Below are 24,742 nucleotides of genomic sequence, written 5' to 3' on the forward strand. Positions count from 1 at the left end.
CATCCAACTTTCACAGCTCCATGAAGTCTGGAGTGCATGAGATTTTGTTCTACATTTTCCCCCTTTTGATCAGGATACTGCTATAGAATCTATGATGAAAATATTTAGTCATGGTAGCCGGGTACCATCTAGTTCCTCTGGTCTCAAGACAAAGGAGGCAGTTGTTCATGGAGGCAGTTACCAACACATTCCATATCCTCCTCCTGTTCCCGAAGCTCCTTCTTCCTCTGTTGCTCCACAGGAAGAGAGATCGATTTTTGTGCCTTGGATGGCCGCTTGCAAGCTTTTAAGACCTCAGGCACTACACGAGAAACTAGGAAGTAGAACAGAAGCACTAAACATATTATTAGGCCGATTAAGTGGGATGTACGATGAAACTATGAACCTAAATCTCCAAACCCTGACTTTTTGGTTAGCAATCGAGTGCCTTAAGCACTGAGTCACCAGGGCTCCTTTTGGGAAGGCCAGACAGACCTACTTACACAAATCATTGTTGGCTGCTGTCAGCTTGCTTCCCTCCCTCCCACACTTTTCCACCCCTACCTCCCACCTACTTGAATATAGGATTGGAGGTGTCATTTTTATTTTGAAACTCTAGGCTTTGCAGTAAAAATAGTGTATAAAGGTATGCATCAGGAGACTTTTTGGTGATCTTGAAAGAAGAGGCGCATTTCATTTACATAGCAACCAGCTCTTCATCAAATAAATTGTTAGACCATCCACCATACCCCCCCAAAAAAACAAACTCCATTGCCATTGGGTTGATTCTGACTCACGGTGACCCCATGTGTTTCAGAGTAGAACTGCACTCCCTAGGGTTTTCAAGGCTTGATCTTTCAAAAACAGATTGCCAGGCCTTTCTTCTGAGGCATCTCTGAACGGATTCAAACTGCCAACCTTTCAGTTAATAGTCAAGTCCTTAACTCTTCGTGCCACCCAGGACTTGTGGATTTTCCACAGCGTATCTAATTTTACATTTTGTAGTGGCATCAGTTGTGCTTAAGCCCTTGAGCCAATTCATAGGGGAGAAATGTAGCATTTCTGCCCTGTGGATGTGGTAAATGTTGGCATTTAGTCTTTTAGTTGACTCTCGGACCACTCTTCCATGGAACTTCCCGACTTTTGTGTTGAGAAGAGAGAGCATGATTTGTTTCCTCATGTTGTGCATGGGTTTCCGCACAATGAGTGTCACAGCCCCATTAATTAAGAACAGTTCACTAGGCTTTCCTGCCACAGCTCTGATTTCTCAATGCCCAGGTGAGAAACAGTATCCTGTCTAGAGCAAGGAAACCCTGGTAGTGTAGTGGTTAAGTGCTACGGCTGCTAACCAAAGGGTCGGCAGTTCAAATCCGCCAGGCGCTCCTTGGAAACTCTATGGGGCAATTCTACTCTGCCCTACAGGGTCACTATGACTCAGAAAGGTGTGCATCAAGGTTGTATCCTTTCACCACACCTATTCAGCGTATGGATATTATCCTATCACTGACAGCATTCTGCTTCAGGACAGATCTCAATATGTTCTTTTTGATGATGAATACAATGGCATTCCTCTTCAAGTTGTCATTTCTGTCATAGTACACCATATAATTGTCCAATTCAAAATGGCCAATACTAACCCATTTCAGCTCACTAATACCTAGGATACTGCTATTTATGTGTTCCATTACATCTCTGATGAATTCCAATTTTCCTAGATTCATACTTTGTACATCCCATGTTCCAATCATTAATTGATGCTTGCAACTGCTTCTTCCCATTTTGAGTTGTGCCACATCAGCAAATGAAGGTCCCAACAACTTGACCTCATACGTGTCATTAAGGTCGGCTTTACTTTGAGGAGGCAGCTCTTCTTCCATTGTCTTCTGAGTGCCTTCCAACCTGAGGGGCTCATCTTCCGGCACTATATCATACGCTGTTACGCTGCTATTCATAAGGTTTCCACTAGCTAATTCTTTTCAGAAGCAGACTGCCAGCTCCTTCTTCCTAGTCTGTCTTAGTCTGAAAGCTGACACCTGTCTGCCATGGGTGACCCTGTTGGTACCTAAATACTGCTGGCATAGCTGCCAGCATCAGAGCAAACACTCAAGTTCCCACGGTACGACAAAGTGCCAGATACGTGGGTGGGTATTTACCCTAGGGAAATGAAAACTTAGGTTTGTAGCAGCTTTATTTGTGATAGCTCCAGACTGGATACTCTTCAGTCAGTGAATGGACAGGCAAACAGGTAAATCTATACCATTGAATACCACTCTACAATATAAAAGAAGGACCCGTCCGTATACACACAACGTCCATATATACACAGCGTCCATATACACACAAAGGGAATGAAGCTCAAAGGCATGCTGATTGAGAGAAACCCGTCCGAAAAAGTTGCATGCTGTTTGATTCCATTTATATAACATTCTAGACAGGACAAAAGTATAGTGATAGTGGTTGCCAGGGGTTATGGGTGGGGAGAGTGTGCAACAGTAAAGGCGGCTAGCATGGGAGTGTTTTATGGGGCCGTAGAACTGTTCTGTATCCATCTTGTGGCAGCGGTTACATGAATCTGTATATGTGTCCAAAGTCATAGAACTGTACACAAAAGAAAAAAATCAATTTCCCTGTATGATGGTGAATAAAGGAAAAATGAATAACTGAGAAAGTAGTCCAAGGGGCTGGGGGCCATGCAAGAGCCTGGCCAGCTGATGCCTCCACTGTTACCTGCGGGCTGTATGAGGTGGAGTAAGATCTTTCTGGTCCCACAGCAACTTACAGAGCCTGCACTGGCGTGGAGACATGGACGGGGGAGTGTAGGCACCCGGCGTCTATCTACAAATTTAGCCAGGGGGTCTGTAGAAAGCCAGGCAGCTGACGTTTCCGGGGAGTGAGTTCCCAAATACATTGCCAAGTAGCTGGAGCAGGATGCAGAGTGCTGCCTGTGAAGAGAGAGGGCGAGAGAGTATCTCTGTCCGCAGGGTGACAGCTCTGCCCTGGGCCCTCAGGGAGCCAGGATGCTAACAGGACTGGATGACTGACAAGCAGTAGGGGCAGAGGAAGGCTTGTCTACCTCCACAGTGACCCATGGAAAACATTCCGAGCGCAGGTTCTGTGCTAAAAACACTATGCTGTCCCCGCAGCTGTCCCCTGAGGTAGGACTGTCCTTATTCCGTCTTGCACTGTGTAGTCTTGCACTGTCTTAACTAGAGAGACCCAGCAGGGCTTTGCCAACGCCTCCATCTGCTGTGGTGGAAGCTGCAGAGATGCCTCTCCTCCTCCCCTCAGGTTGTGTGTGTCCCCTGTGGATTCTCATGTTCTTTTTGTGTGTGGTTGTCCTCTACTACATCGTGTGGTCCGTCTTGTTCCTGCGCTCCATGGATGTGATAGTGCAGCAGCGGAGGACACACATAAAAATGGCCCTGAGCTGGATGACCATCGTCGTGCCACTTCTTTCCTCTAGTGCTCACTTCCCTCCCTGAGACCTGCTGAGGGTGTCTAGTGAGGCTCTGGCTGCAGGCTTCCTCTGACTACTTGCAGATGTTGCATCGGTATGACCTTGACTGTTTCTTTCTTTAGATGCCGCTGGTTCACAAACTGGACGGCCACAACGCATTCTCCTGTATACCACCAGTATTTGTCCTGCTGTGGCTTTCACTGATCACTCTCATAGCAACCACCTTTGGGCAGAAGCGAGGAAACCACCCTATGTTCACAGCCTTTGGGAGCCCTTGTGCATGTGTGTTTGCGTGCGCACCCACACTCTAGGAAAGGAGGAACCTGAGGGCTCCAAATGAAGGTGCTTGCCTGGGAAAGCAGGGCCTGAGGCGGGTCTCAGATCTTCAGCGGAAAGCCACGCCATCAGCTTACTCTCCACTAGCTGGCACCACTCTTCTCTAGCAGTGTCGGGCAGCGAGTTGAGGGATACCAGAACCAGCCCATCAGCCCCTCCTAAACCTAGTCTTGTCAGTGGTACTTAATTGGCATTTTCTTCCTCTCCAACAACACGGTGTGGTCCCCTGTTTGCTAGGCTCAGGGGCTCCCTTGCGCACACCCCGAGAGGCTGCTCTTCTGCAAGCCAGTGCAGTGGAGGTGGTGAGGGGCCTAGTGTGCAGCCCTGGCTGTCCTTGTTGGCTGTGCTCCAGGAAAGCCAGCATGGAGCTGACGTTCCTGTGCTGGGCGCAGGAAAGACTGGCCTCCTAGAAGTTGCTGGAGTGGCCCCTGGAGCCCAGGCCTCCTGCTGGCCAGGACCAGCACATGCCTGATGGCCTCCCTCATCCTGGGAGTGACAGAATTCTTCTAACTGGATGACATTCTATGTCATCCACGTGAGGGTTGGACCAGGGACGATTAAGAGAATGACAGCATCATCTAGGTTCCCACAGGTATCTGGGCCTCGCTAGAGCCCTGGTTAACAGCTTGGCTGCTGAACCAACGGGTTGAGGGTTCGAATCCATCAGTTGCTCCTCGGAAACCCCATGGGGCAGTTCCACTCTGTCCCGTAGGGTCGCTATGAGTCAGAATAGACTCAACAGCAACGGCTTCGGTTTGGTTTTTTGGTTTAGAGCCGAGGTTCTCAGCTGTGTGTACCCTCAGGGTCACCTGGAGGGCCTGGTCAAGTTCCAGGTTTTCAGTCCGGGTTCAGTCTTTGTTTCTGGGGCATCAGAATAAAGCATTACCGCACAGCAGTGCAACTTCACGGTCGGGAAAGAAAATTTATGTGAAACTCACTTGAACCAAGTTTTTGAAAAAGTGTTTTCTTATTTTTCAGGGTGGTTCGGTATTCGGAAGATTTCTGTCAGTTTCTGCTTGAAATTTTCCCATTTTTAAGAGAATACGGAAACATCTCATATGACCTTCATCACAAAGATAACCTCTTAAAATTGCTCCTATGTTTCGAAAGAAGGCCAGGGTAGTTGTTACACAGAGCCCTGGAAAGTATGTGCTCCCTTCTCCCAAGCTAAATATCGAAATGCCAGATTAAAGGCCCTTCTTTCCGGGGAGGACGTCGGTGGATCGGAAACACACTCTTCATCTCCCCTCTGCCTCTGTGTGCACCCTCCACCCAGGGCTGGAACTGGAGCTGGGACCCTGGGGACTGTCATTTCCTGCCTTGTTTGCATTCAAAGCCTATCTGTGACTCCCCACCACGTGCCACAGAGGAGGAGGGGCCTGGACAAAGTGGTGTGGAGGGTGTCAGGGTAAGCGTGCTTGATGGAGAGTGTGCCCTGGAGAGCAGGAGAAACTGACTTCCACATGGGCCTGAGGAGCTAGCTCATTGCCCTTGGGGGTGGACGCTGAGGCCCAGGAAGGGGGTCTTCGTGTCTCTTGGGTAAAATGCTAAACAGGATCACAGCGTTTTGAAAGCACATCTGCCAGGACGTGTGGCCCAGACTTCTCCTGCCGCGCATAGACAGTAGGAGCTCTCCACGTGTCCCTGTTGCCCACTGGTTGTATGCCTTGCAGGCCTCGCTCCCAGCACCCTACCCGCGAAGGCCTTGCTCTTGGGGCAGGACCACGGCAGGTTTTCCTTAAAGCCTCCTTGGCAAGCCCTTTCTCATGCAGTGACTCCATGGCTGTATAGTATTTATACATATATTTTAGCATTGTGACATATTGTGTGCAGTCCTACTCTGAACAGTCTACTCTGTTAAGGTATTTTTTTACAAGGTTGTACTGGAGATGGACACGGCCATTCACCCACTTCAGGTTCTCCTCGGATGGAGCAGCTGCTACTACCAGGACAGCCACCACAAGCGAGAAACGGTCTGCGCTGTCGCAACCTCCAGGGACCGCTGGCTTGCCAAAAATCACAAAGCACTGTTTGAAACTGGAACCCTACAGAAGGTGGTCAGAGACGAAACGTGAAGAACGGTATCATGGGTAGCTCCAAGTCTGCAGATTTTGGTCTGCGGTGACAAGAACGCTTTAGCCTGAATCCCGTGCTTTTCATTCTGAGAGTGGTTTCTGTAAGCACTGCTGGTATAGTCGTGGAGCAGAGGAGGGGAGAAACCAGTTCTTACAGGTAGGAGACCCTTCAGCCTGAAAAGAAAGGTAGTGTTTTTTAAAGGAAGGAGAGAGGAGGGTTGATGTTCTCACCCAGGAGAGGCCAGGAGGAGTTTCAAAGGAGGCCACTGCTAGGTGGACTGTTTGGGCTACAACTCAACCCTATAAACAGCTCCTCCCCTGACACTGAACTCCGGCAAAGCTGTCCTTGTTTGGGGGGACAGGGTGAATGGGTGGTGTCGCTGTGCCTGCGTGGTGTGTAAGAAGTTCAGCTCAGTATTCCAGGTCCCTCAGCTGTTCATTGAAGCAGTTGCTCATTTTTGACATGCACCGTGTGGAGCTTGTTGTACAGGTGGTCCAGGAAACTCAGTGTGGGCTCAGCCAGTCTCAGAGAAGCATCTGCAGTTGCGGGGGTATGTTGGGAACAACCCTTTAGCACTAGTTGGCTTCCAGGTACAGCCTAAGGGGACAGGAGGAAAATAGGGACGGCATCAAGTCTCCACAGTTGCCTAGGTAAGACCATGTCACCTTTGCTGCAGCTCATGAGACTCAGCAGAGTGTTGGGGGGGTGTTCCAAGATGGCCCCCCACAGGGATCGGATTTCAGGGATTCTTCTGCATGGCCAGGGCTCATCAGCAGTCAAGGATTCCTCATATTTAAGCAAAGTCTCTCCCTGATTGCTGTGTGGCCCACCATGGTGCCTCTGCCTTTTCATGGGATGGGAGCTCAGATGGAACGTCAGCTGGTGGTTTGTAGCGACTGACAAAGAGATCCCAAATGGGATTATAACTACAGGTATACTCGTTGCTATCCAGTGGATCCCCACTGATAGCGACCCCACAGGACCAAGTGGAACTGCCTCATAAAGTTTCTACGGAGCAGCTGGTGGATTTGAACTGCCATACCTTTTGGTTAGGAGCTGAGCTCTTAACCACTGCACCACCAGGAATCTAACCACAAGTATAGGGGTTAGGGATTACCACACATATTTTAGGGGGACACAATTCAATCCATAACAGACTCTTCCTCCCAGTGGACAGACATCCTGTGACAGTTAGAACGACGAGGAATGTCAGGGAACAATGGTCTGGCAGAAGCCATAGGACACAGTGTGTCCAAGTCAAAGCCAAAAATTGTGCTTTACTGAAGGCCATCAACTGTGGTTTCCCAAGTTGTCTTCCTCCCCACCAATGACCTTCCGTGCCACCGATGGCCAAATCCCTCCACGTAGGTCTTCTGTAGAGTTCACGGACTGCCTAGGCCACATGAAACTTTCCCTTCTGTCCTTAAGAAAAGCTTGCTTAAGAAAAAGCCCTGTGGTCCGTAACCGACGGAAGCTGGCTGTTTAACTGAAGATTCTAGGCACCTCCTTCGAGAATGCCTCCAGTCTTCCCCACTTAAATTTAGCCTCAGAGCACATATCCCCAAGGCAGTGGTGACTTGACCCGATGGTGGTACGGTCTTGGGTACAAATGCAAAGTGCTCCTGATGCTAGCCTAGTTCCATGGCTACTCAGGGTACCAGAAAGAGATACAAAGTCCACCTGGCCCCGTCTGTTGATGACAAGCCAGAAGGAGAGGTCCCGTCGAATCCTGTCCTGATCCAAAGTTGGCTTCCAGAGAGATTTTGGATGAGCATGGTGGCCGAGACACGAGCCAAGAAGCCTCTCGCGGGCCATCCTGGGTTGTGGAGTGGAGGCATGGTGAAGGCTGAGAGGCCTTGGCAGTGAAATGTACCTTGAGAGATTCTCTCTCCAAGCCCTCTTGGTACCCTCTTTTAGAAACTAAGTAGGAGTGAGTAATACTCACTGCAGAGCTGGGACAGGAACCAGGGGCCCTTCACTCCGGGGCCTTGCAGCCGCACTCCCTCCCTAGAAAGTGAATATTGAGAACAAATTGTCCACAAAGGCCAGGGAGCATGTATCACCAAACACACTGCAGAACCACGTCACCTGGGGCCTATGAGGATTTGCCCTTGGGTTTTGTACCCGCACTCTCTTTCGGTGTTTCCCCTAGGCTCATATACACATTGGTGGGGATTTTCACATTGGCTTCCCTTAGTCCCGTCTAGCTAAGAATGTGGAAACCCCGTTGGTGTAGTGGTTAAGTGATAGGGCTGCTAATCAAAAGGATGGCAGTTCAAATCCACCAGTCGCTCCTTGAAAACTCTATGGGGCAGTTCTACTCTGTCCTGTAGGGTAGCTATGAGTCAGAATGGACTTGAAGGCAACAGGAGTGGTTTGGTTGGTTTTAGGTAAGCATGTAGGAATGCCCGTGGGTCTGAGTTTGTGTACAGTAGACGTTGTGAAAAGCATCTGACACACAGCAAACAAGATCATTGCACGTACACCCTGCAATCATGGGAATGGCAGAGGAGGACTCGGAGAGGGGTGGACGAGCTCTCGGGGTAGGGAGAACGGGGCTGGCAAGTTGGCGCATAGTACACTGAACCTCAAATCAGGTCACTGAAAGAGGAAGTCCCAAAGGAGACCCAGAGTGGACGTGGCGCATCACACACTCAAACTCAAATCAGGTCACTGAAAGAGGAAGTCCCAAAGGAGACCCAGAGTGGACGTGGGAGGGGAGAAATGTGGGTGGAAAGCCCAGTCACAACGCCTCCTGAAGGAAGGGGCTGCAGCTTTAGAGACAGAGCCAAGGCGGCCACTGAGAGGAAGTGTTTGGGGCAGGGGATGTGGAAGGGGCAGTCAAACACAGGTACTCCTTAAATGGGTGGGCCTTGGGCCACAGGAACAGTATCCTTGGGGAAGAAATGGTAATGATCAGACAACCTGCTGCCATCTGCAGTGGGACGAGTCTTGGAGCTGAGGCGACTCAACGGGAGACTCCAAGTGCAACACACACTGTGGGTATCCAGTCATGGAGCCTACGGTGCTTTGGGAGCAACCCGCTGCGCTCAGGCTGGTGCTGCATGGGGACATTTTGACAGAGTGGCAGTAAAACAGGACTTTTTCCTGAGTGGTGCCAGCCAACTGGCAAGGGCAGCTGGAAGGGGGAGCCCACAACAGGAAAGAGGGGTACAGGGCACGTGGTGGAGAATAGGCCAACTAGCCGCTAGCAACTGCCACCTTCTGGGAGCTACAGAGACACCAGGGAACCCTGCAACCCAGGTATACTTGGAGGTGCCAAGCTAGGACTAACCAAGGGCTGGCCTTCTCAGCCTCCCCTGTTTTGAAGGTGGGGTGGAGATGGGTTCGTGCTTTCTTTACTCATCTAGGGTCTGGCCCCACGAAAACAATGTGCCTGTCAGTAGGTGGGGGGCTTTTCTGGGAATTTGAACTCAGTCTTTCCACACTTTGAAAAAAGAAGAAATTGGTCCCTGCCACCCGGCCCCTCCCCCACTTGGCCAGGGCTGCCTGTCCCTGAGTGCCCATGAGCCTGCTTTGTGACATCACAGGACGATGACCTCAGCAGCCAGTTACCTCACCACGGAGACTCTAGAACAGTGTGGGCACTATTTACTGGGCATCCCCGCTCTGACCAAAGGCATTGGTGACTGGATCCGACAGTGGTACGGTCTTGGGTACGAAGTGCTCCTGATGCTAGCTTAGTTCCATGGCGGCTCAGGGTTGTAGAAAGAGATACAAAGTCAACCTGGCCCCATCTGTTGGTGACAAGCCAGAAGGAGGGGTCCCGTCGAATCCTGTCCCTGAGCCAAAGCTGGCTTCCGGGGAGATTTTGGACGAGCATGGTGGCCGAGACACGAGCGAAGACGCAGGCTCCCCGGACAAGCTGGAACCAGAGGGCCCAACACCAGGCGCAGCTGTCCGGGTAGAAGAGAGTGACGCTCTCCAGCTCGCCTTCCCAAGGAAGCTGTGGATGATCGTGGAGAACGACGCGTTCAAGTCCGTGCGCTGGAGCGACAGCGGGAACACGGTGATCATCGAGAAGGACCTCTTCCAGAGGGAAGTCCTTCGCCGCAGAGGTGCAGAGAGAATTTTTGAAACGGACAGCTTAAAGGCTTTCAATCGACAGCTTAACCTCCACGGCTTCATCAAAATCCGCCCCAGCAAGGCTCTGCGGAAGACAAAAGTGATGGTAAAGTAGAAGCACCTGTGTCCCATGTTGGTCCTCGACCATCTTTGTAGTATGCCGGGGTGAGGGACAGACTGAAAGGGTTTATGTTCCAGGATGAGGTTTTTCACACGAGACATTATTTACTGAGAGTCCAGAATGTCCGCTTTGAACCTATAGGTGTTGACGTTAAACTGCAGCTCCCTTAGAGGTGCCCTGTAGTGCCACCACCAACTCCAAGAGGCCAGGTCCTGTGAGATCACACAGTCACGGGTCCATCTGTGAATATATTTCCCTTTAGAGAGCCCCTGATTTAGGGTATGGGAAAACTATACAGCCATTTTAGAAAACACATATTCTGCAGAGCACAAGGAGACCAGGATTTCGGGGCAGGGGGTGGGGATGACTCTGGGGTCCCAGGATGCCCGACACGTCCCTTGTGTTTCAGGTCTACCGCAACTGCAACTTTAAGAGGGACCAGCCTCTGCTCCTCCAAAACATCAAGAGACGACGCCAAGCCGAGGGCAGCGCTCAGCCAGCCAAGGCGCCCACCCTGCCTGCCCCCGCGGCCCCGCTTCCCAAGAGGAAGAAGCTGGCAGCGACCAGACACTCGGCTCGAATCCAGCAGAAGAACGCCATTAAGGAAAGCAAGGAGGCGTCCCCGAAGAACCCTCCCGACGTCCTGGGGCCCAGCCCCACCCCGTCCGTCAGGTCCTCTAGTATCTCGTCGGTGAGCAGTGTGGCCGAGGCCTCCATGGAGCAGCCTCCCCTCGCCCAGTGCAGCGTGCCCAGCTGGGAGAGCACCTCTCACCGTGACATGTTCGAGCCCCAGGTCAGCGCCGGGATGGTGGGGGAGGGGGAGCCGCTCACCGAGCCTGGGGGCTACTCTGATCCGTCCTCAGTCATGACCCTGTACAATGCCTGCTACTCCATCCTGCTGGCAGGCCTGTCGGTCATGGCTCCCGAGGAACCCTCCGACCCCCAGGGGGACAGCCCCTCGGACTACCACTGTTCCATCTGCGAACAGTTCAGGGATGAGCAGGCACCGTAGGCCCCCAGGCCCTGGTCAGGAGAGCCATTTTCTAACCAGGAACCTATTTTCGGCTTTCGTAAGGGTAAATAAATGACCTAATGAGAACTGCCAGTCTGTGTTGTCTCTAGCCCTCCACACTAAAGGCGTCTCATCGGTGGAAGCAGGAGGCTGACAGTCATCTCCAGCTGGGCCCTGGACCGCGCTGCTGACCGTTTCCTTTCCAGCGGCAGCATCTTCACACTTAGCACAGGGTTCTGCAGGGAGTGGGGAGGGCCAGTTCGAAGCTCTGGTCACTGAGCTCCGCCTGCTGAGCAGGTGACAAGCCAGACTTGCTGCTGCCTCACAAGGGTGTCAGCTGACACCATTGATGTCCTGGAAGTGGCAGTCTTTGGATCATGGGTCCCCTGAGTTTCTGGCCTGCAGCTGAGTGTCCCTAGCTCCAAAGAGGGCCCCTGAAACCAGGGCCACCCCATCTGCCAAGGGTCACACTAGCACGTCATTGTGGCTCAGGAGAGCTGGGTTGTTGCAGCCAAGGCCAGGGGCAAACAGCCTCTCACCCTCATAGACAATGACCACTAGAAAGTGTGCTCGGAAATGGTAAAACAAATCCCACTACAGACTTCTCACTGTGCAAAGGCAAGCTCTAGGAGCGCTGTTTGGGATCATCTCTAGGGACGGGAAGGAGCTGTGCAAACGTGTGTGCTGTGTGTGCTTCACTAAGCAAATCCACTGTCCAACCGAGCACGGGGAGCTGGCAGAGGACGTAGCCGCTGCGTCAGTTCAGACGTTCTCTTCATTGGGGAGGAGGTCACAACGGCTGCCCAGGCGCAGGTGACATTCAGGCCCCACCCCAGCCTTTCACGAGCTCCCCCGGATGCTGCTCCACAGTCTTCCAGTTTCACCAGAGGGAAGAGAGAGGAGGGGGACAAGGGGGCCCCCAGATGCTAAACAGTCTTCTTCGTGTATTTATTTGCATGATGCAGACATCAGTGTACCCAAATAGTGGCCCTGCCCAGACGTTTCCTGGTAGAGGACAAAGTCCTTGAGACATTGTACAGGAGCACAAAGAGACACCTCCCCAGGAGAGCCCCACCCTCCCCACCACCCATCTGAGCGGGGCAGTCAGTCACAGGAAAGCACAGAGCAGGGCCTGCTCTCTGGTGCAGAGGCGACTGGGATTTCATGAGGTTCAAGTATCCGAGTCACAGTGGTGAAGGCATTAGGCTTGCCCCTCGGTCCTGTCCCTCTCGGGGGTCCTGCCTCATCACCCCTCCTGCCCTGAGGGGATCAGATGCTCTGGGATGTCCACCTGGAAGACATCCTTGCTTCCTTTCCCGGGTACGGGCTGCAGCAGCCAGCGTGGGTTAGAGAGCGCCATCAGGTACTTGTCCTTCAGGTCGGTGAGCAGGGCTCGGGTTTCCAGCTGTACAGCCTCCTCTGGAGCTAGGTCTTTGGGGAACTGCACGGTTTCTCCCAGGTCAACGAGCCCTGCACACGGACAAGAGAAACACGACTGTTTCTGCCTTCCAGGTCCGAGCCTGCATGTGCGACAAACTCATTCAAAGTGACAATCACTGAGGACTGAGATGACAGCACCCCAAGGAATTCGGCGACCTGAGCCCCCCTTAGGGAGCGTCTGGACATGCCAGATGCTGCTCAGTGTGTGCCAGGGAAGGCCGAGGGAGGGCTCGAAGCTGGGAGGATGAGGGCCTGTCCTCAAGGATCCCACGAGGACTGTGCGGGGCCTGGCCAGATTCTCAGGGCAGCAGTCGGCAGGGGCCCTGGTCGCTGGGGACTCACAGGAAAGCCGATGCCTCCACAGGCCACCATCTATCAGGTGCTGACAGTGTGGACAACTTCAGCCCCCGCGAAGTGAGGCGATTTGCCCAAGATGCTGCTGGCTGGGGGTGGAGTGGGCCTGGGACCCTAGGCCGGCAGTCGGACGCTGGGGGATCCAACCTGCCCTAAGAGCCATGATGCTTCCAGTGGTCTCTGCCAGGGACACGCACACACAAACATGCGCACACATGACAACACCTGTGGAAACGGACCTGTCCTAGCCTCTCAGATCACCGTGGGGAGCTGTGGCCCCGAGCAGGGCAAGGGCTGACCCGAGGGCACCGACCGTCGCAGACAAGGCTCCAGCTAGCCCCCGAGGTCAGCCCCCGACCCAGTGCACGTTGCCTGCCCCTGCCCTCTGAATGTAGCTGCTCACAGCCCCTCAGGACCCCACTCAGCAGTAAAGAGAACGTGGATCCTCCAGCAGCTGGGCCTGGTGTCACTTGCCTGCAATCACCCCTCGGCCGAATCGCTCCCCCTCCTGGATCAGGGGCTGGACCTGGGCTGGCATCATCCCCAGCCTGTTCAGTAGCAGCTCCCGCCAGGTGTCGTCTTCCCAGTCCCTGTGGGCGATGTGTATGGCCAGGGTCCGGTTGCAGTGGCCGCTCAGCAGGGGACGCCAGCACGTCTCCAGGGTCTTGACTTGATTCAAGACCAAGCCGGCATAGGGCTGCCGGAAGGAGAGGCAGGCGAACTTCATCTCTGTGAGCTTTCTGCTCCTCCTCTTAGTGTGGCTAGGGAAAGAGGACGCACCGTGCGTGGACCAGAGTCACCCACCAGGCCTCTAAGCCGCAGCCTGTGGGCCTGAAGGCCCCAGCGTGCCCCGAAACTGCACTGTCTTTGACTGGGGAGTGGAAAGCGTTCGTTCCCTCCCTATGCACACTGGGACACTGCGTCCCCGCCATGGTGGGACACATGGGAGCGTGTGGATCCAGTGACTGGTGCTCGTCTGAGTTAAAGCCAGGACAGCGTGCAGCGGGCGCAGCCTGGAGGTCACCTGAGGGTACACAGGAAGGCCTGGGCCTAGGGGGGGAAGGGGGACTCCAGCCCTCAGCCCTCTCTCATGCACTTGTGGGGATGCTGCAGGGCTCCCTCCCGCCCCATTACCCAGGGGGCACTGCAGGCCCCACCTGCCTGGCTCCTCCCCTGGGCTGCTCAACATTCACCCTTGGCCCTGGGACACCCTGCCACCCCCACCTCACAAAACCCTGTGGGGTTCTCCTCCTGACCCCTTGAAGCAACATCCCCTCAGTTCTTTCCCCCACCATTTCTGTCCCCTGGCAGCAGCCGGCCCTGCCCCACCCTGAGCTGTAGGGACCCCAACGCCATCAGGGACAAGCCATCCAGAGCAGGAAAGACTGGCATTAACAAGCATATGTCTTCTACCTCTGGGCCCAGAGGCTGCGTGACCACAGAGAATGGAGTTTAAAGCCCCACAGGAGCCCACAGGGTCCGAGCTACCTTCACTCCCTCCCTGAAGCAGGAAACGAGGTGCCCTTGGTCACAGGGTCCCGACTTCACGCAGCCTCCCCTGGAGACTTTCTGTGTCGTCTGACGGGATCTCTCCAGCAGGACTCCCTGAGCAGCCCACCCTTCCGCTCTCCTGGGGAGGCAGTTATGACACCCTGAGACGGTGACCTCTCCTGGAGTTAGGCGGCTGGGATACCCCCAGAGCGTCCCACACGGCCTGGGTTCTCCATCTCTCTGGTCCTTGGCTCCCTCAGGTGCACACCGCTTGTGCCATGGGTCCCTGCCTCAGGGATGGCTGTGAGGAGCCGGGGACTCCTCCACGGATGGTGCTCAGCTGGTGCGTGGGCACTGGCAGGACCCGACACGCGCTCGCCCGACTCTTGTCCCCCTCTGGAGACTGTCCTCCTCGGGGCTCCTGTGACACCAACTGCCCTACCGCCTCCTTCTTCCACCCTGGCCTTAGTCTCCTTCAAAAGACCTCTTCCTCTGCTCGCTCCTGAGGCCTGTCTCTAAGATTCCCTCCACGGCCCTTCCTCCCTCTACACCGGGCTCAGCTTCCTTGGACAACCCTGAGCACCAACCTTCTGCTTGACTTTGCCAACCTTGCTGGAGCTACAGAGCTTTGGAATACTTGCCCCAGGAGGGTAGATGCAGGCATTTGAGGCCCAAGGAGCCAAGAGGCCGAGAAACGAGAAAACAGAAGCTAAAGAGACAGGGAACACAAGTAGCTGAGCTGCCTCAGTCTCAAAAGGTATGGCCGTGACCTTGGGGGGTTTCAAAGGGTGGAGCCACGGCCACTGGTGTTTCTAAGGGTGGAGTCGCCACTCAGATGGACTACAGGAATTGTGCACCTAAACCCAGGGAATAGAGTTGCCTTCCCAGTGGGCCTAGAAGGCAGAGTTAAAAGCCCAGGGCCGAGGGGCCTCCACTCAGAATTCGGAGAGTGTAGCTAGTACTTAGAGTCTGGAGGGCAGGGGTATTGTATAAAATTGTCTCAGAGAACAGTGGATTATTTTCCAAGCTTTGAGAGCTAATGTAATGTTTTCTGCTGACTTGCTTGCTGCCTGTTAATGCCTTCTTCTCCTGCCAGTTCCTCCCATTTGTAATGGAAATGTCTAACTTGTGTCTGTTTTGCCATTGTACCCTTGGAAGCAGATAACTTGTGTTTTAGATTTCACAGGTGAAGAAGAATTTTTGGATTTGGAATTAAGGCTTCTGCTATGATATGATGGGATGAATATGTTTTGCATGTTGCAAGGATGTGATTTCGGGGGAGGGGGCAAATGGTGGAATGTTATGGAGTGAATTGTGTCCCCCCAAAAATGTGTGTGTCAACTTGGTTAGGCCATGACTCCAAGCATTGTGTGGTTGTCCTCCATTTTGTGATCGTAATTTTATGTTAAGAGGATTAGGGTGCAATGTTAACATCACCCTCACTCAGGTCACTTCCCTGATCCAAGGTAGAGGCAGTGACCCAGGGGTGTGGCTTCCACCACTTTTCATCTCCCAAGAGATAAAAAGGAACGGGAAGCAACAGAGAGTTGGGGACCTCATACCACCAAGAAAGCAGCACTGTGAGCAGAGCGAGTCCTTTGGACCTGGGGTCCCTGTGCCTGAGAAGCTCCTCGAACAGGGGAGGACTGATGACAAGGGCCCATCTCCAGAGCTGACAGAGAGAGCCTTCCCGTGGAGCTGATGCCCTGAATTTGGACTTGTAACCTACTAGACTATGAAAAAATAAATTTCTCTATGTGAAAGCGACGTACTTCTGGTACTCCTGTCACGGCAGCACTAGATGACTAAGACAAGGTTCCCCTGCCATGGTTTTCACTGGATTTGGGTTATTTGCGAGGGCGGTCGGCTGCTCCCACGTGGAAGGCCGTTGCTATTTCTTGTATCAGGGCCTATACCTAGCCTGAAGGTCGCCTGGTTCCTTGGCTGACGGACCCTTGTCACCAACTGCACAGGATCCCAAGGACAAGGCCCGTGAGAACGGATGGGATCCAGTCCCCTCCTGCCTTGTGCGCACAGAGTACCTGTTTTGTGGCTGAGGAGCGATGTTCCTGCACGTGTTTCAGCTCCTTCACCTGTAGAAGGACAAGGATGATGAGAAACAGCCACAGTACAAGGCAGCAATGTTGGGGAAGGGTGGTGTCATGGATTGAATTGTTTCCCCCCAAAATATGTGTCAACTGGGTTATGCTATGACCGCCAGTATTGTGTGGTTGTCCCCCATTTTGTGATTGATGTAATTTCCCTGTGTTGTAAATCCTAATCTGCACCCCTGGTTAATGAAGTAAGATTAGGTTATGTTAAAGAGGATTAGAGTGGGATAGATGTCACATCCCTGACCCAATGTAAAGGGTGTTTGCCTAGGGTGTGGCCTGCATCACGTTTTACCTTACAAGAGGCAAAAGAGAGAATGCATCAGGGAAACATGGGGGACCTCATACCACAAAGAAAGCAGTGCCGGGAGCAGAGGGCGTCCTTTGGAGCTGGGGTTCCCCCTCAGAGAAACTCCTAGTCCAGGGGAAGACTGAGGACAAGGACCTTCCTCCAGAGAAAGCCTTCCCCTGGAGCTGGTGTTTCTAACCTCCTAGGCTGTGAGAGAATAAATTTCTGTTTGTTAAGACCATCCGCTTGTGGTATTTCTCTCGAAGCAGCACTAGATGACGGTGACAGGGGGCCAGAAAGGTGTCGGCAGGGGTGGAGGTTAGAAGAAGTCTGAAGGCTGGGGCCAGGCGGTCAGGCTGATGGGAAACACAGCCTCCACCTCCCTCAGGGCATGGTCCCTCCTCCTGGCTGGGGGAGCGTACCCTGGAGGCATAGTCAGCAGCACAGACATCCTTTCCTCTGAGTGGGCCCCCCCTACCCGGAAGAGACGAGAGAAATGACCCGTGACCCCCACTGTCACAGGGACAGGAAGCAGGACCTCGGCTGCCCGGCAAGTGTTTCCACCCCTCGGCCCCCAGGTACCATCCCGCGGAGGGTGGAGCTGACAGCAGGGTCCAGGGCTGTCACTGGGGGGCGGGTCTCAGGCCTTCAGGTCCCAGGCTTGCGAGGGGGACGGGGGGAGGTCCCGCGCCAGGAAGAACGGCGCCCACAGTATTTGGTCCCCAGGGTCAAGGGCGCCCGCGCGGGCTCGCGCTTCGCGGCCTCAGGGGACAGATCGTGGAGAGAGACCGAGTTAAGGCACCACTGACGCCCCGCCTTCCAGGGGACAAGGGCCAACCGGAAGCCACGCACGCACTTACGCGGTCACGTAATGACGAAAGCACGCACACACGCACACACGCTCAGTCTCCCTAGAAGGTATCGTCAGCGTGGTCAGGAAGCGCTGCTGAGGCCGAGGCTGGCGTGGGTGGGCCAGAGGAGGGCGGTCGGAAGGAGTTGGGGAGGAGTACACGGAGCTGGGGGCGTGGCGAAGACGAAAAGGGGCGTGGCGAAGGCGTTTGGGGCGCGGCTTGGGAAGTGGAGGGGCGGGACTGGGGAGGTGGAGGGGCGGGGCTGAGTTGGCGGAGGGGCGGGGCTGAGGGGTGGGGCGGGGCTAAGGTTGCGGAGGGGCGTGGCTCCGGCATTAGGGGGCGGGGCTGTGGGGATGATGAGCTGTTGGGCGGGTATGGGGATGCGGAAGGGTGTAGTTCTGGGAGGAGAAGGCTCGGAGACTTGGGGACCCCCTGTGGGGAAGACGACGGGGCGGGACTGCGGAGATATCGGGGCGGAGTCTGGACGGAGCTGAGAGAGGAGGAGCAGGGCCTGAGATGTGGATCTAGCTTCGTGGAGTGTGTGGAGGCGAAGGGGCCCAGGTGGAGCGCGGGTTTTTGGGGAGCCGGAGCTATGTGTAGGGCACTGCGGAGCTTTGGAGTGGAGGATGGGCGGGACTGCGGGAGCAGTGGGCGGGGCCTGAGCCATGGGGGCGTGGCCGCGGAGGAAGAATTCTTGGGCGTGGCTCCGAGCAGAGTGGGGCGTGGCTATTGGTAGATTAACTTCGTTGTGTGGCTCTCGGATCAGCTAGGGGGCGGGGTTAGGAGGGAAGGGGGCGGGGTTACGAGGGAACGGGGCGGGGCTTCTCTGGGGTAGGCGGTGCACCTAGACAGGCAGAAATGCAAATAGAGTAAGATGGAGGACTAGGGCGGTGCTGTGGGGAGGTGTTAGTGGATGTTGAGCTGAGGGGCGGGGCTGCAGGGAGGAGGCGTTCCTACGCTCTGCGGGGCGGGGTCACAGGAAGTGGGGTTACGGGGCTGGGCTGGGGGCCGACCTAGGCGGAAATGCGAGAGGCGGAGTCGGATGGAGCTGTGGGGCGGGGCTGGGGGCGGAGAGTGGCAGGCTGTGCGGAGGTGGGGCTTCGGGCGGTGCTTGTGACAGGCTGTGGGGTGGAGTTGCGGAAGGTTTAAGGCGAGGGGCGGGGCTGAATAAAGCCAAGGCGGGAAGGGGCTGTGGTGGAGAGGATCTGTGGGGCAGGATATCTGTGTGGCGGAATATCTGTGGGGAGGGTTGCGGGAGCATTGGGTCGGCTGTTTGGGTCGGGACTCTAAGAGCAGTGGCGCGGGGCTGCAGGAGAAGCAGGGCGTGGCTGTGAGGAGAGGAGCTCTGAGGTAGCTGCGGGGCTGAGGCAGGAGCAGGACGGAGCTGTGCGGCAGGTATGCGGGAGGGGCGGGGCGCGACTGTTGCGGTTGAGCCCTAACGTTCCTTCCGGGCGGGGCTGTAGGACGTGAATAAGGGAGCCACCAGGCAGCGCGGCCATGAGGAGGAGGAGGAGTTGTGATGTTTCTGTGGGGCAGGGGTGCTGGACGAGTGGGGCGCGGCTGTGGGGAGGAGGAGCTGTGGCATGGACGTCTGCTGAGGGAGAGCAGGGGCCGCGGTCCAGGAGGAGCTAAGGTGTTGCGGTGGGGCGGGGCTGTGGGCAGGGCTGTGGGCGGGGCCGCGGTGGCGGGACTGCGGGATTGCGCTTTGGGGAGGGGCTGTGGGCGGGACCTCAGGGCGGGGCTGTAGGATGGGTCTGTGGGCGGGGCTTCGGTGCTGGGCTGCGGGATGGCGCTTCGGGGAGGGGCTGTGGGCGGGGCTTCGGTGCGGGGCTGTGCGACGGCCGTGAGGGGCGGAGCTGCGGGAGGAGCAGGGCAGGATGGTAGGACCAAGCTGTACTGCAGGAGTCTGTGCTCTGGTGGTTCTTTCAGGGTAAAAGTCCAGACAGGTGGTACCCTTTTAGCCCTTACGATCTGAGCGTGCAGCTCGTGCTTGCACTCCAGGCAAAAGCCCAACGGACAGCCCCCGGGGTCCTCAGCGACCTAGCCCAGCCGCCCTTGTGGACCTAGAGGGCATCGAGGCAGGGAGAGGGATGCGAACTGGACTGGGGTCTGGGGACCTCTAGGCTGGTCCTTCACCACAGGGCCGAATCCCCCGGGCCGGCTTCCTTCCTGGAAGCCACTGTCGGTGGGGTCCCCAGGGGCGTCTGCATCAAGGAGGAAAACCCGCTCTCTTTGGGTGTCCTGATGCCCCTCAGACCCGACAGGACTAGAACATTCCAACTGCCCCATCAGACCTGCTCTCCCTCCTCTGCATGTCGCTAGGGCTGCCCGGACCACTCCAGGCGCCCTGCTTTGCTCCTGCCCTCTAACCAAGCGGTCTGTCCTGGCCTCTGAGATACCTGGTGAAAACACGTGCTTCTGTCCTGCATCCCCACAGCCCCCTCCTAACGTCAGGCCTCAGCATGTTCTTACAGGTCAGGAGCTCCTACCTGGCCTGTGGCCTCCTGTCTTTCCTGCCTCAGAGCAGGCCGCCTCATTCCTCCAGTTCAGTTCGTAAAGTCCAATCTGTCCTTACCAGTCCCCTTTTGAAACCTTGGCAAGACTTCTGTTTGAGGCCCAAACCCCTGGTAGTGTTTTTTTTTTTTTTTGGTAGGGGGAGGGGATGGAGGGATCCTTACAGTCTTCCCCGAGTCCCTGCTTGGCCCTGCTGTTCACAGCCTGGGTGGCTGCCTCCTCCTCTCCAGCAAACTCCAGTCCTCCTTCAAGGCCTGACTGTGGCAGCACACTCTGTGCCCCACCCCCCAAAGCATCAGGCCCTTTTGCCTCCGAGCTCTCCTAGCATGTTGTTCCTTTCTCGGTTAGCGTCCATCATCATGCAGGCCTGGAGTAGTTCTCTAAGGGCCTGTGGCTGGGGGTCACTGAGCCCCTCGAGGGTGAGGACTGTGTCTCGCTCAGTACTCTTTAAGTCGGGTGCCGGGGATAGAGTCGTTGCTTAGTAAATGCTGGCTGCCTCAACAGAGGACCCTTTGTCTTCTTTTCCAGTGAGAGGCACCTGCTCTGTCCTTGGAGCAGCTCGAGGAAACAGGAAGGCTGGGATGAGGTGAGGGGCAGAGAGGGCCTTTTTCGCGGGATGTGAGGCCTCGGGGCCGCAAGGGGCCTTAACAATCACCAGTCCCACCTCCCATAATTCCCCCTCAGGCCCCAACCCCACTAGTGTTACCAGCTTCTGCCTGGAGATCCTGAACCTCCTCATGGGGGTTTCCGGTTATGTTCTGAGGGCGCACTGAAGGGTGGCCACTGTTGCTCCCACTCCCCCACCCTGTTGTTTGGAGAGCTAGGACTTTCCTAATGGGCTGGAGACCCACAGTAGATGGCTTTACTTGGAGGAAGCTGTGGGTGGAGTATGTGGGGGCTCCCTGTTCTAAGCCGCCCAGCTCGTCCATCTCACATGTCAGCTGAGAAGCGGGAGGACATAGCTGAATGGGGAATGTCTGAACTTGGGTCCTAGGCAGGGAGAGCCCCAGTGTGGTGGCTGCCATTGGCTGTCCTGCCAGTTGGCTGCCGCACGGGGTGGTCCCAGGGGAAGTCGCTTCACTTGTGTTGGGGAGGGGGGCATCTGGCTACTCCTGTGTCTTAGTTTCCTAGTGCTGCTGTAATAGAAATAGCACAAGTCGGGGGCTTCAAAAAATGGGAATTTATTTTCTCACAGCTCTGGAGGCTAAATTCCAAATCACGGTCACGGCCATGTTGATTCCTTCATTGTCAGTAGTCCTGGGCCTTCCTGGGTTCCATGGCTTGTAGACCATCCTCACGTGGCACCTGTGTTCCCCGATATATGTGATACTGTTGTCCATTCTGCTCTTTGTAGTCCTCAGAAGTGATTAGATTTAGGACCCCCACCCCCCGCCACTGCTATTGAGTTGATTCCAACTTATAGCAACGCTTTAGGACAGAGTAGACCTGTCCCATAGGGTTTCCAAGGCTGTAAATCTTTATGGAAGCCGACTGCCATGTCTTTCTCCCGCGGAGTGGCTGGCGGGTTCTAACCGACAACCTTTTGGTTAGCAGCCAAGCATTTGAACCACTGCACCACCAGGGCTGCCTTTCAGCATAAGGAAGAAAATGCTATTTCCAAAAGAATCACATCCACAGGTACAGGGGTGAGGATTCCAACACATATTGGGGGGACAGTTCAATCCATAGCGCCCTGTGAAAGTGTCCAGGTTCCAACTCTGTCTTGGTTTCCATTCCATACACACGGTGGTCTCCTCCGGGCCCCAGTCTCTTTCCTGCTGCTTGCCTATCTGCTCTTGTTACAGTCAATGCAAAGGAATACCCCCTAGTCTGAAAGGTTCTTGGAAGACATCTCCCTAGCTCTGCAGTTCATTCTGCCATTTATTGCATTCTCCAGGGACACCCTCCCTCAGAAACCCTAGCACAGGGGGTTCTCCTGAAGTTGACGCTGAGACAGAGTTTGCTGAGTCGCCGCATACCAATGTCCCTCCTGTACATTCCATAGGCCTGGATCTCCTCAACCTGCCAGCAGACTTGAAGTTCTAACCTGAAAACTCCAACCACTAGGCTGCCACCCTGTGTCCGGGGCTGTCTGCACACTGCTTCCTCCAGGGATGGGATCCTCCTTACCAGCTGGGCAGGCGGTGAGTGACCCTGTACCAAGACCCCATCTTCCCTCCTGCGTTCTTGGACCACTCCAGAACCAACTTTCTTGGGCCGAGTGCTCCGGGAAGCCAACCCTGAGAGAGAGTTAGGAGAGCCAAAGGCTTACTGGGAGTAACATCTGTTAAAGGAAAAGGAAGGGAGCAGGCTTGGGCAGGGTGTGTCTTCTGGCCAAGATGCCAACCTGAGAAAGTCTCTACCAGCCCCCCAGGGAGCAAGGGCTGCCCTCTATGGGGGCCACCTTGGGCACGGATGGTCAGGCCCTTGTAGTACCTGGCCTACAGTAGGCTGCCCCATCTGTATTAACGGAATGAATGAGCTTATACCCAGAATGGGTGTCCAGAGGGTGTGGGCTGAGCAATGGAGGTGAAGGCCCCGGCATCTTCTCTGAGGTAGGCAGAACAGCCACTTCACCCTGTAGCCCACTTCGTGGGCGGTGCTTGACCTGTTTTGTTCATCAGACAATGCCTCGGTTCTGAAAGGGATTTGTTTCCAGGGCGTTGTTACCTGGGCATCACCATGGTCTGTTATCATCAGTGAAAACCCAGCCGGAAGGGAGAGGGCACATCTGAGGACAAGAGGATCATCTTGCAAAGTGGACACCTCTGTCTCTCCTGTCATGTAAGAGGCTCTTCAAAGGTACACACTCCTCTCCGTGTCACTCACAGGGCTGGTGTTTTACAGGCAGAAATCTAAACCTCAGAGTCTAAAATGAGGCTGACTGAGGCAGGTAAGCGTGAAGAGGCAGGAACCGTTCACCCTGGGTAAGGGGCCCAGCGGAGGGGAGGCATCACAGAGGGCGACGGGCATTCGAGCTGAGTCTTGAAGGTAAAAAGGATTTCGTTAGGTGGAAGGTGAGGGAAGTGCAGGCTGAAAGGGTCAGATACCTTCAGGCAACTGAGGAAAATTTCATGGCTGGAGGGAGGTCGTGGGAGGTGAGGCTAGGACACTCAGGGGCCTCCGTTTCCTAAAGGCCACCCTAAGGAGTCTGGGCTGTGTTTTGTGGGCATGAGGCCAATGCCCAAACTTGGTTTTCATCGTGAGCATATATTTTTAAGGCAAACTGTTGGTTCTCTTCCTGAGAAAACTTCACCGATTTCACTTGGTTGTTGAGTCAGTCATTTGTCGGGGGGTCAGGCTGTGTGTCTACCCCAGGGGTGTGTTGATGAGCAAGAGGCAGGCTCCCAGTGGCTCAGGGGCAGCCTGCTCCAGAAGAGAAGATCTTCCCAGCAGTGGGTGCCTGTCGTTGGTGATCTGGAAAGGGGTCTTTTCCTTTGGAGGAACCTTAAGGCTGCGTCTTTTTCCTGGCTTGTGCTGAGTTTTCCAGTTTTTGCTCCTGACTTTAAAATGCACTGTGGAGAGTGGAAGGTGGGGGATGGAGGGTGTTGGGGTGAGATCCTGCCAGGACCCCACCAGAGAGGTGATTTGTCCCGTGTGGCCCCCTGACTGCCACTGACTGACCTGCAGAAAGAAGGTATGATGTGGTTTCCTCGGGAGGGCTCATGGATGGCCTGGGCTGCGGCAGCATTCAGGAAATACCTCTGGAAACATCACCTTGGGAGGAGGACGTTGGGTGAAGGCAAGACAAGAGAAGAAGAGGCGTTTTCTCTCACTCACCTAGAATCCACACAAATGAATGCTTACAGAAAGCTGAAGAAAGAGGCCGCCCTCTCTTTGTATAAAAAGGTATTAGCTGTTAAACCCTTACTAGGTGTATGGGTCCCCCAGATTTTCTTCCAGTCTGTAGGTTGTCTTTTCATTTTGTTGATAAAGTCCTTTGATGAACCAAAGTTTTTAATTTTGATGAGGTCCTATTTATCAATTTTCTCTTTTGTTGCTCCTGATACATGCTACAACATGGATGAACCTTGAAAGCGTTATGCTGAGTGAAATAAGGCGGTCACAAAGGGACGGGTATCTTATGATCTCCCGTATAGAAAATACCGAGACTAGGCCAATATATAGAGACCCGAGTTTGTTAGTGGTTACCAGGGCAGGTGGGTGGGGGGGAGGCGGGGAGGGAGACTCATGGCTTAGGGGGCACTGAGCTTCTGTTAAGGGTGATGGAAACATTTGGAAACAGATGATGGTTGGACAACATGAGGAACACGGTTAAAGTCAGTGGACTGTACATGTAAAAAATGTTGAATTTTCAAATGTTTTCTTACATACGTAGTTACCAAAAGAAAAAAAAATGAAGAAATAAGATACAAGCTATAATTAGACCACAGTAACATGTTGGCGGAAACCCAGGTGGCGTAGTGGTTAAGTGCTACGGCTGTTAACCAAGATGTCAGCAGTTCCAACCCACCAGGCGCGCCTTGGAAATTCTGTGGGGGAGTTCTACTCTGTCCTATAGGGTCGCTATGAGTGGAATCAACTGGAGGGCAGTGAGTTTGGTTTGGTTTTGGTTTTAATGTGTAGGCTGTTTTCTCATTATGCCACCTGCTGGCCAGGCCATG

General features: G+C 54.5%; 3 protein-coding genes across 21 annotated transcripts in view; 2 read left to right on the forward strand and 1 right to left on the reverse strand.

Moving 5' to 3' along the window:
* The first annotated feature begins 5,891 nt into the window (after window positions 1–5,891).
* Window positions 5,892–11,619, forward strand: LOC111748340 (heat shock transcription factor, X-linked member 3-like). Of its 2 annotated transcripts, none has more exons than XR_010319685.1 (2): window positions 5,892–6,004; window positions 10,465–10,538. XR_010319685.1 is itself a non-coding variant. In XM_023540373.2 (2 exons), the coding sequence occupies exons 1-2, from the start codon at window positions 9,558–9,560 to the stop codon at window positions 11,065–11,067; spliced, it is 1,086 nt and encodes a 361-aa protein (XP_023396141.2). In that variant the 5' UTR covers window positions 7,569–9,557; the 3' UTR covers window positions 11,068–11,619. The 2 variants fall into 2 exon arrangements, 1 of the variants encoding a protein (XP_023396141.2); XM_023540373.2 differs by lacking the exon at window positions 5,892–6,004 and adding an exon at window positions 7,569–10,040 and having other exon boundaries at window positions 10,465–11,619.
* Window positions 5,980–17,738, reverse strand: LOC135228814 (protein EOLA1-like). Of its 9 annotated transcripts, none has more exons than XM_064277711.1 (5): window positions 17,335–17,603; window positions 16,395–16,445; window positions 14,350–14,491; window positions 13,336–13,622; window positions 11,985–12,537 (listed from the first exon to the last, which is right to left on the reverse strand). In XM_064277711.1, exons 4-5 carry the CDS (start codon window positions 13,586–13,588, stop codon window positions 12,314–12,316), a joined length of 477 nt encoding a protein of 158 aa, XP_064133781.1. In that variant the 5' UTR covers window positions 13,589–13,622; window positions 14,350–14,491; window positions 16,395–16,445; window positions 17,335–17,603; the 3' UTR covers window positions 11,985–12,313. The 9 variants fall into 9 exon arrangements, 8 of the variants coding, with proteins under 8 accessions (XP_064133781.1, XP_064133779.1, XP_064133776.1 ...); XM_064277709.1 differs by having other exon boundaries at window positions 17,291–17,602; XM_064277706.1 differs by lacking the exon at window positions 17,335–17,603 and adding an exon at window positions 16,759–16,982.
* LOC135228810 (heat shock transcription factor, X-linked member 3-like) overlaps window positions 17,220–24,742 on the forward strand; it is a 36,419-nt gene continuing 28,896 nt past the window's right edge. For 3 of the 10 annotated variants that reach the window (XR_010319684.1, XM_064277701.1, XM_064277694.1), the window contains exons 1-3: window positions 17,220–17,330; window positions 22,123–22,261; window positions 22,777–22,919. The gene's annotated coding sequence lies outside the window, so the exon portion shown is untranslated. Of the gene's footprint in view, window positions 17,331–17,986; window positions 18,165–18,641; window positions 18,999–20,645; window positions 20,704–21,671; window positions 21,756–22,122; window positions 22,262–22,776; window positions 22,920–24,742 lie in introns of those variants that run through there. The other 7 variants (XM_064277699.1, XM_064277696.1, XM_064277698.1 and 4 more) reach the window with 7 other exon arrangements.

This window comes from Loxodonta africana, chromosome X (genome assembly GCF_030014295.1).
Source record: "Loxodonta africana isolate mLoxAfr1 chromosome X, mLoxAfr1.hap2, whole genome shotgun sequence".
Classification (NCBI taxonomy): domain Eukaryota; kingdom Metazoa; phylum Chordata; class Mammalia; order Proboscidea; family Elephantidae; genus Loxodonta; species Loxodonta africana.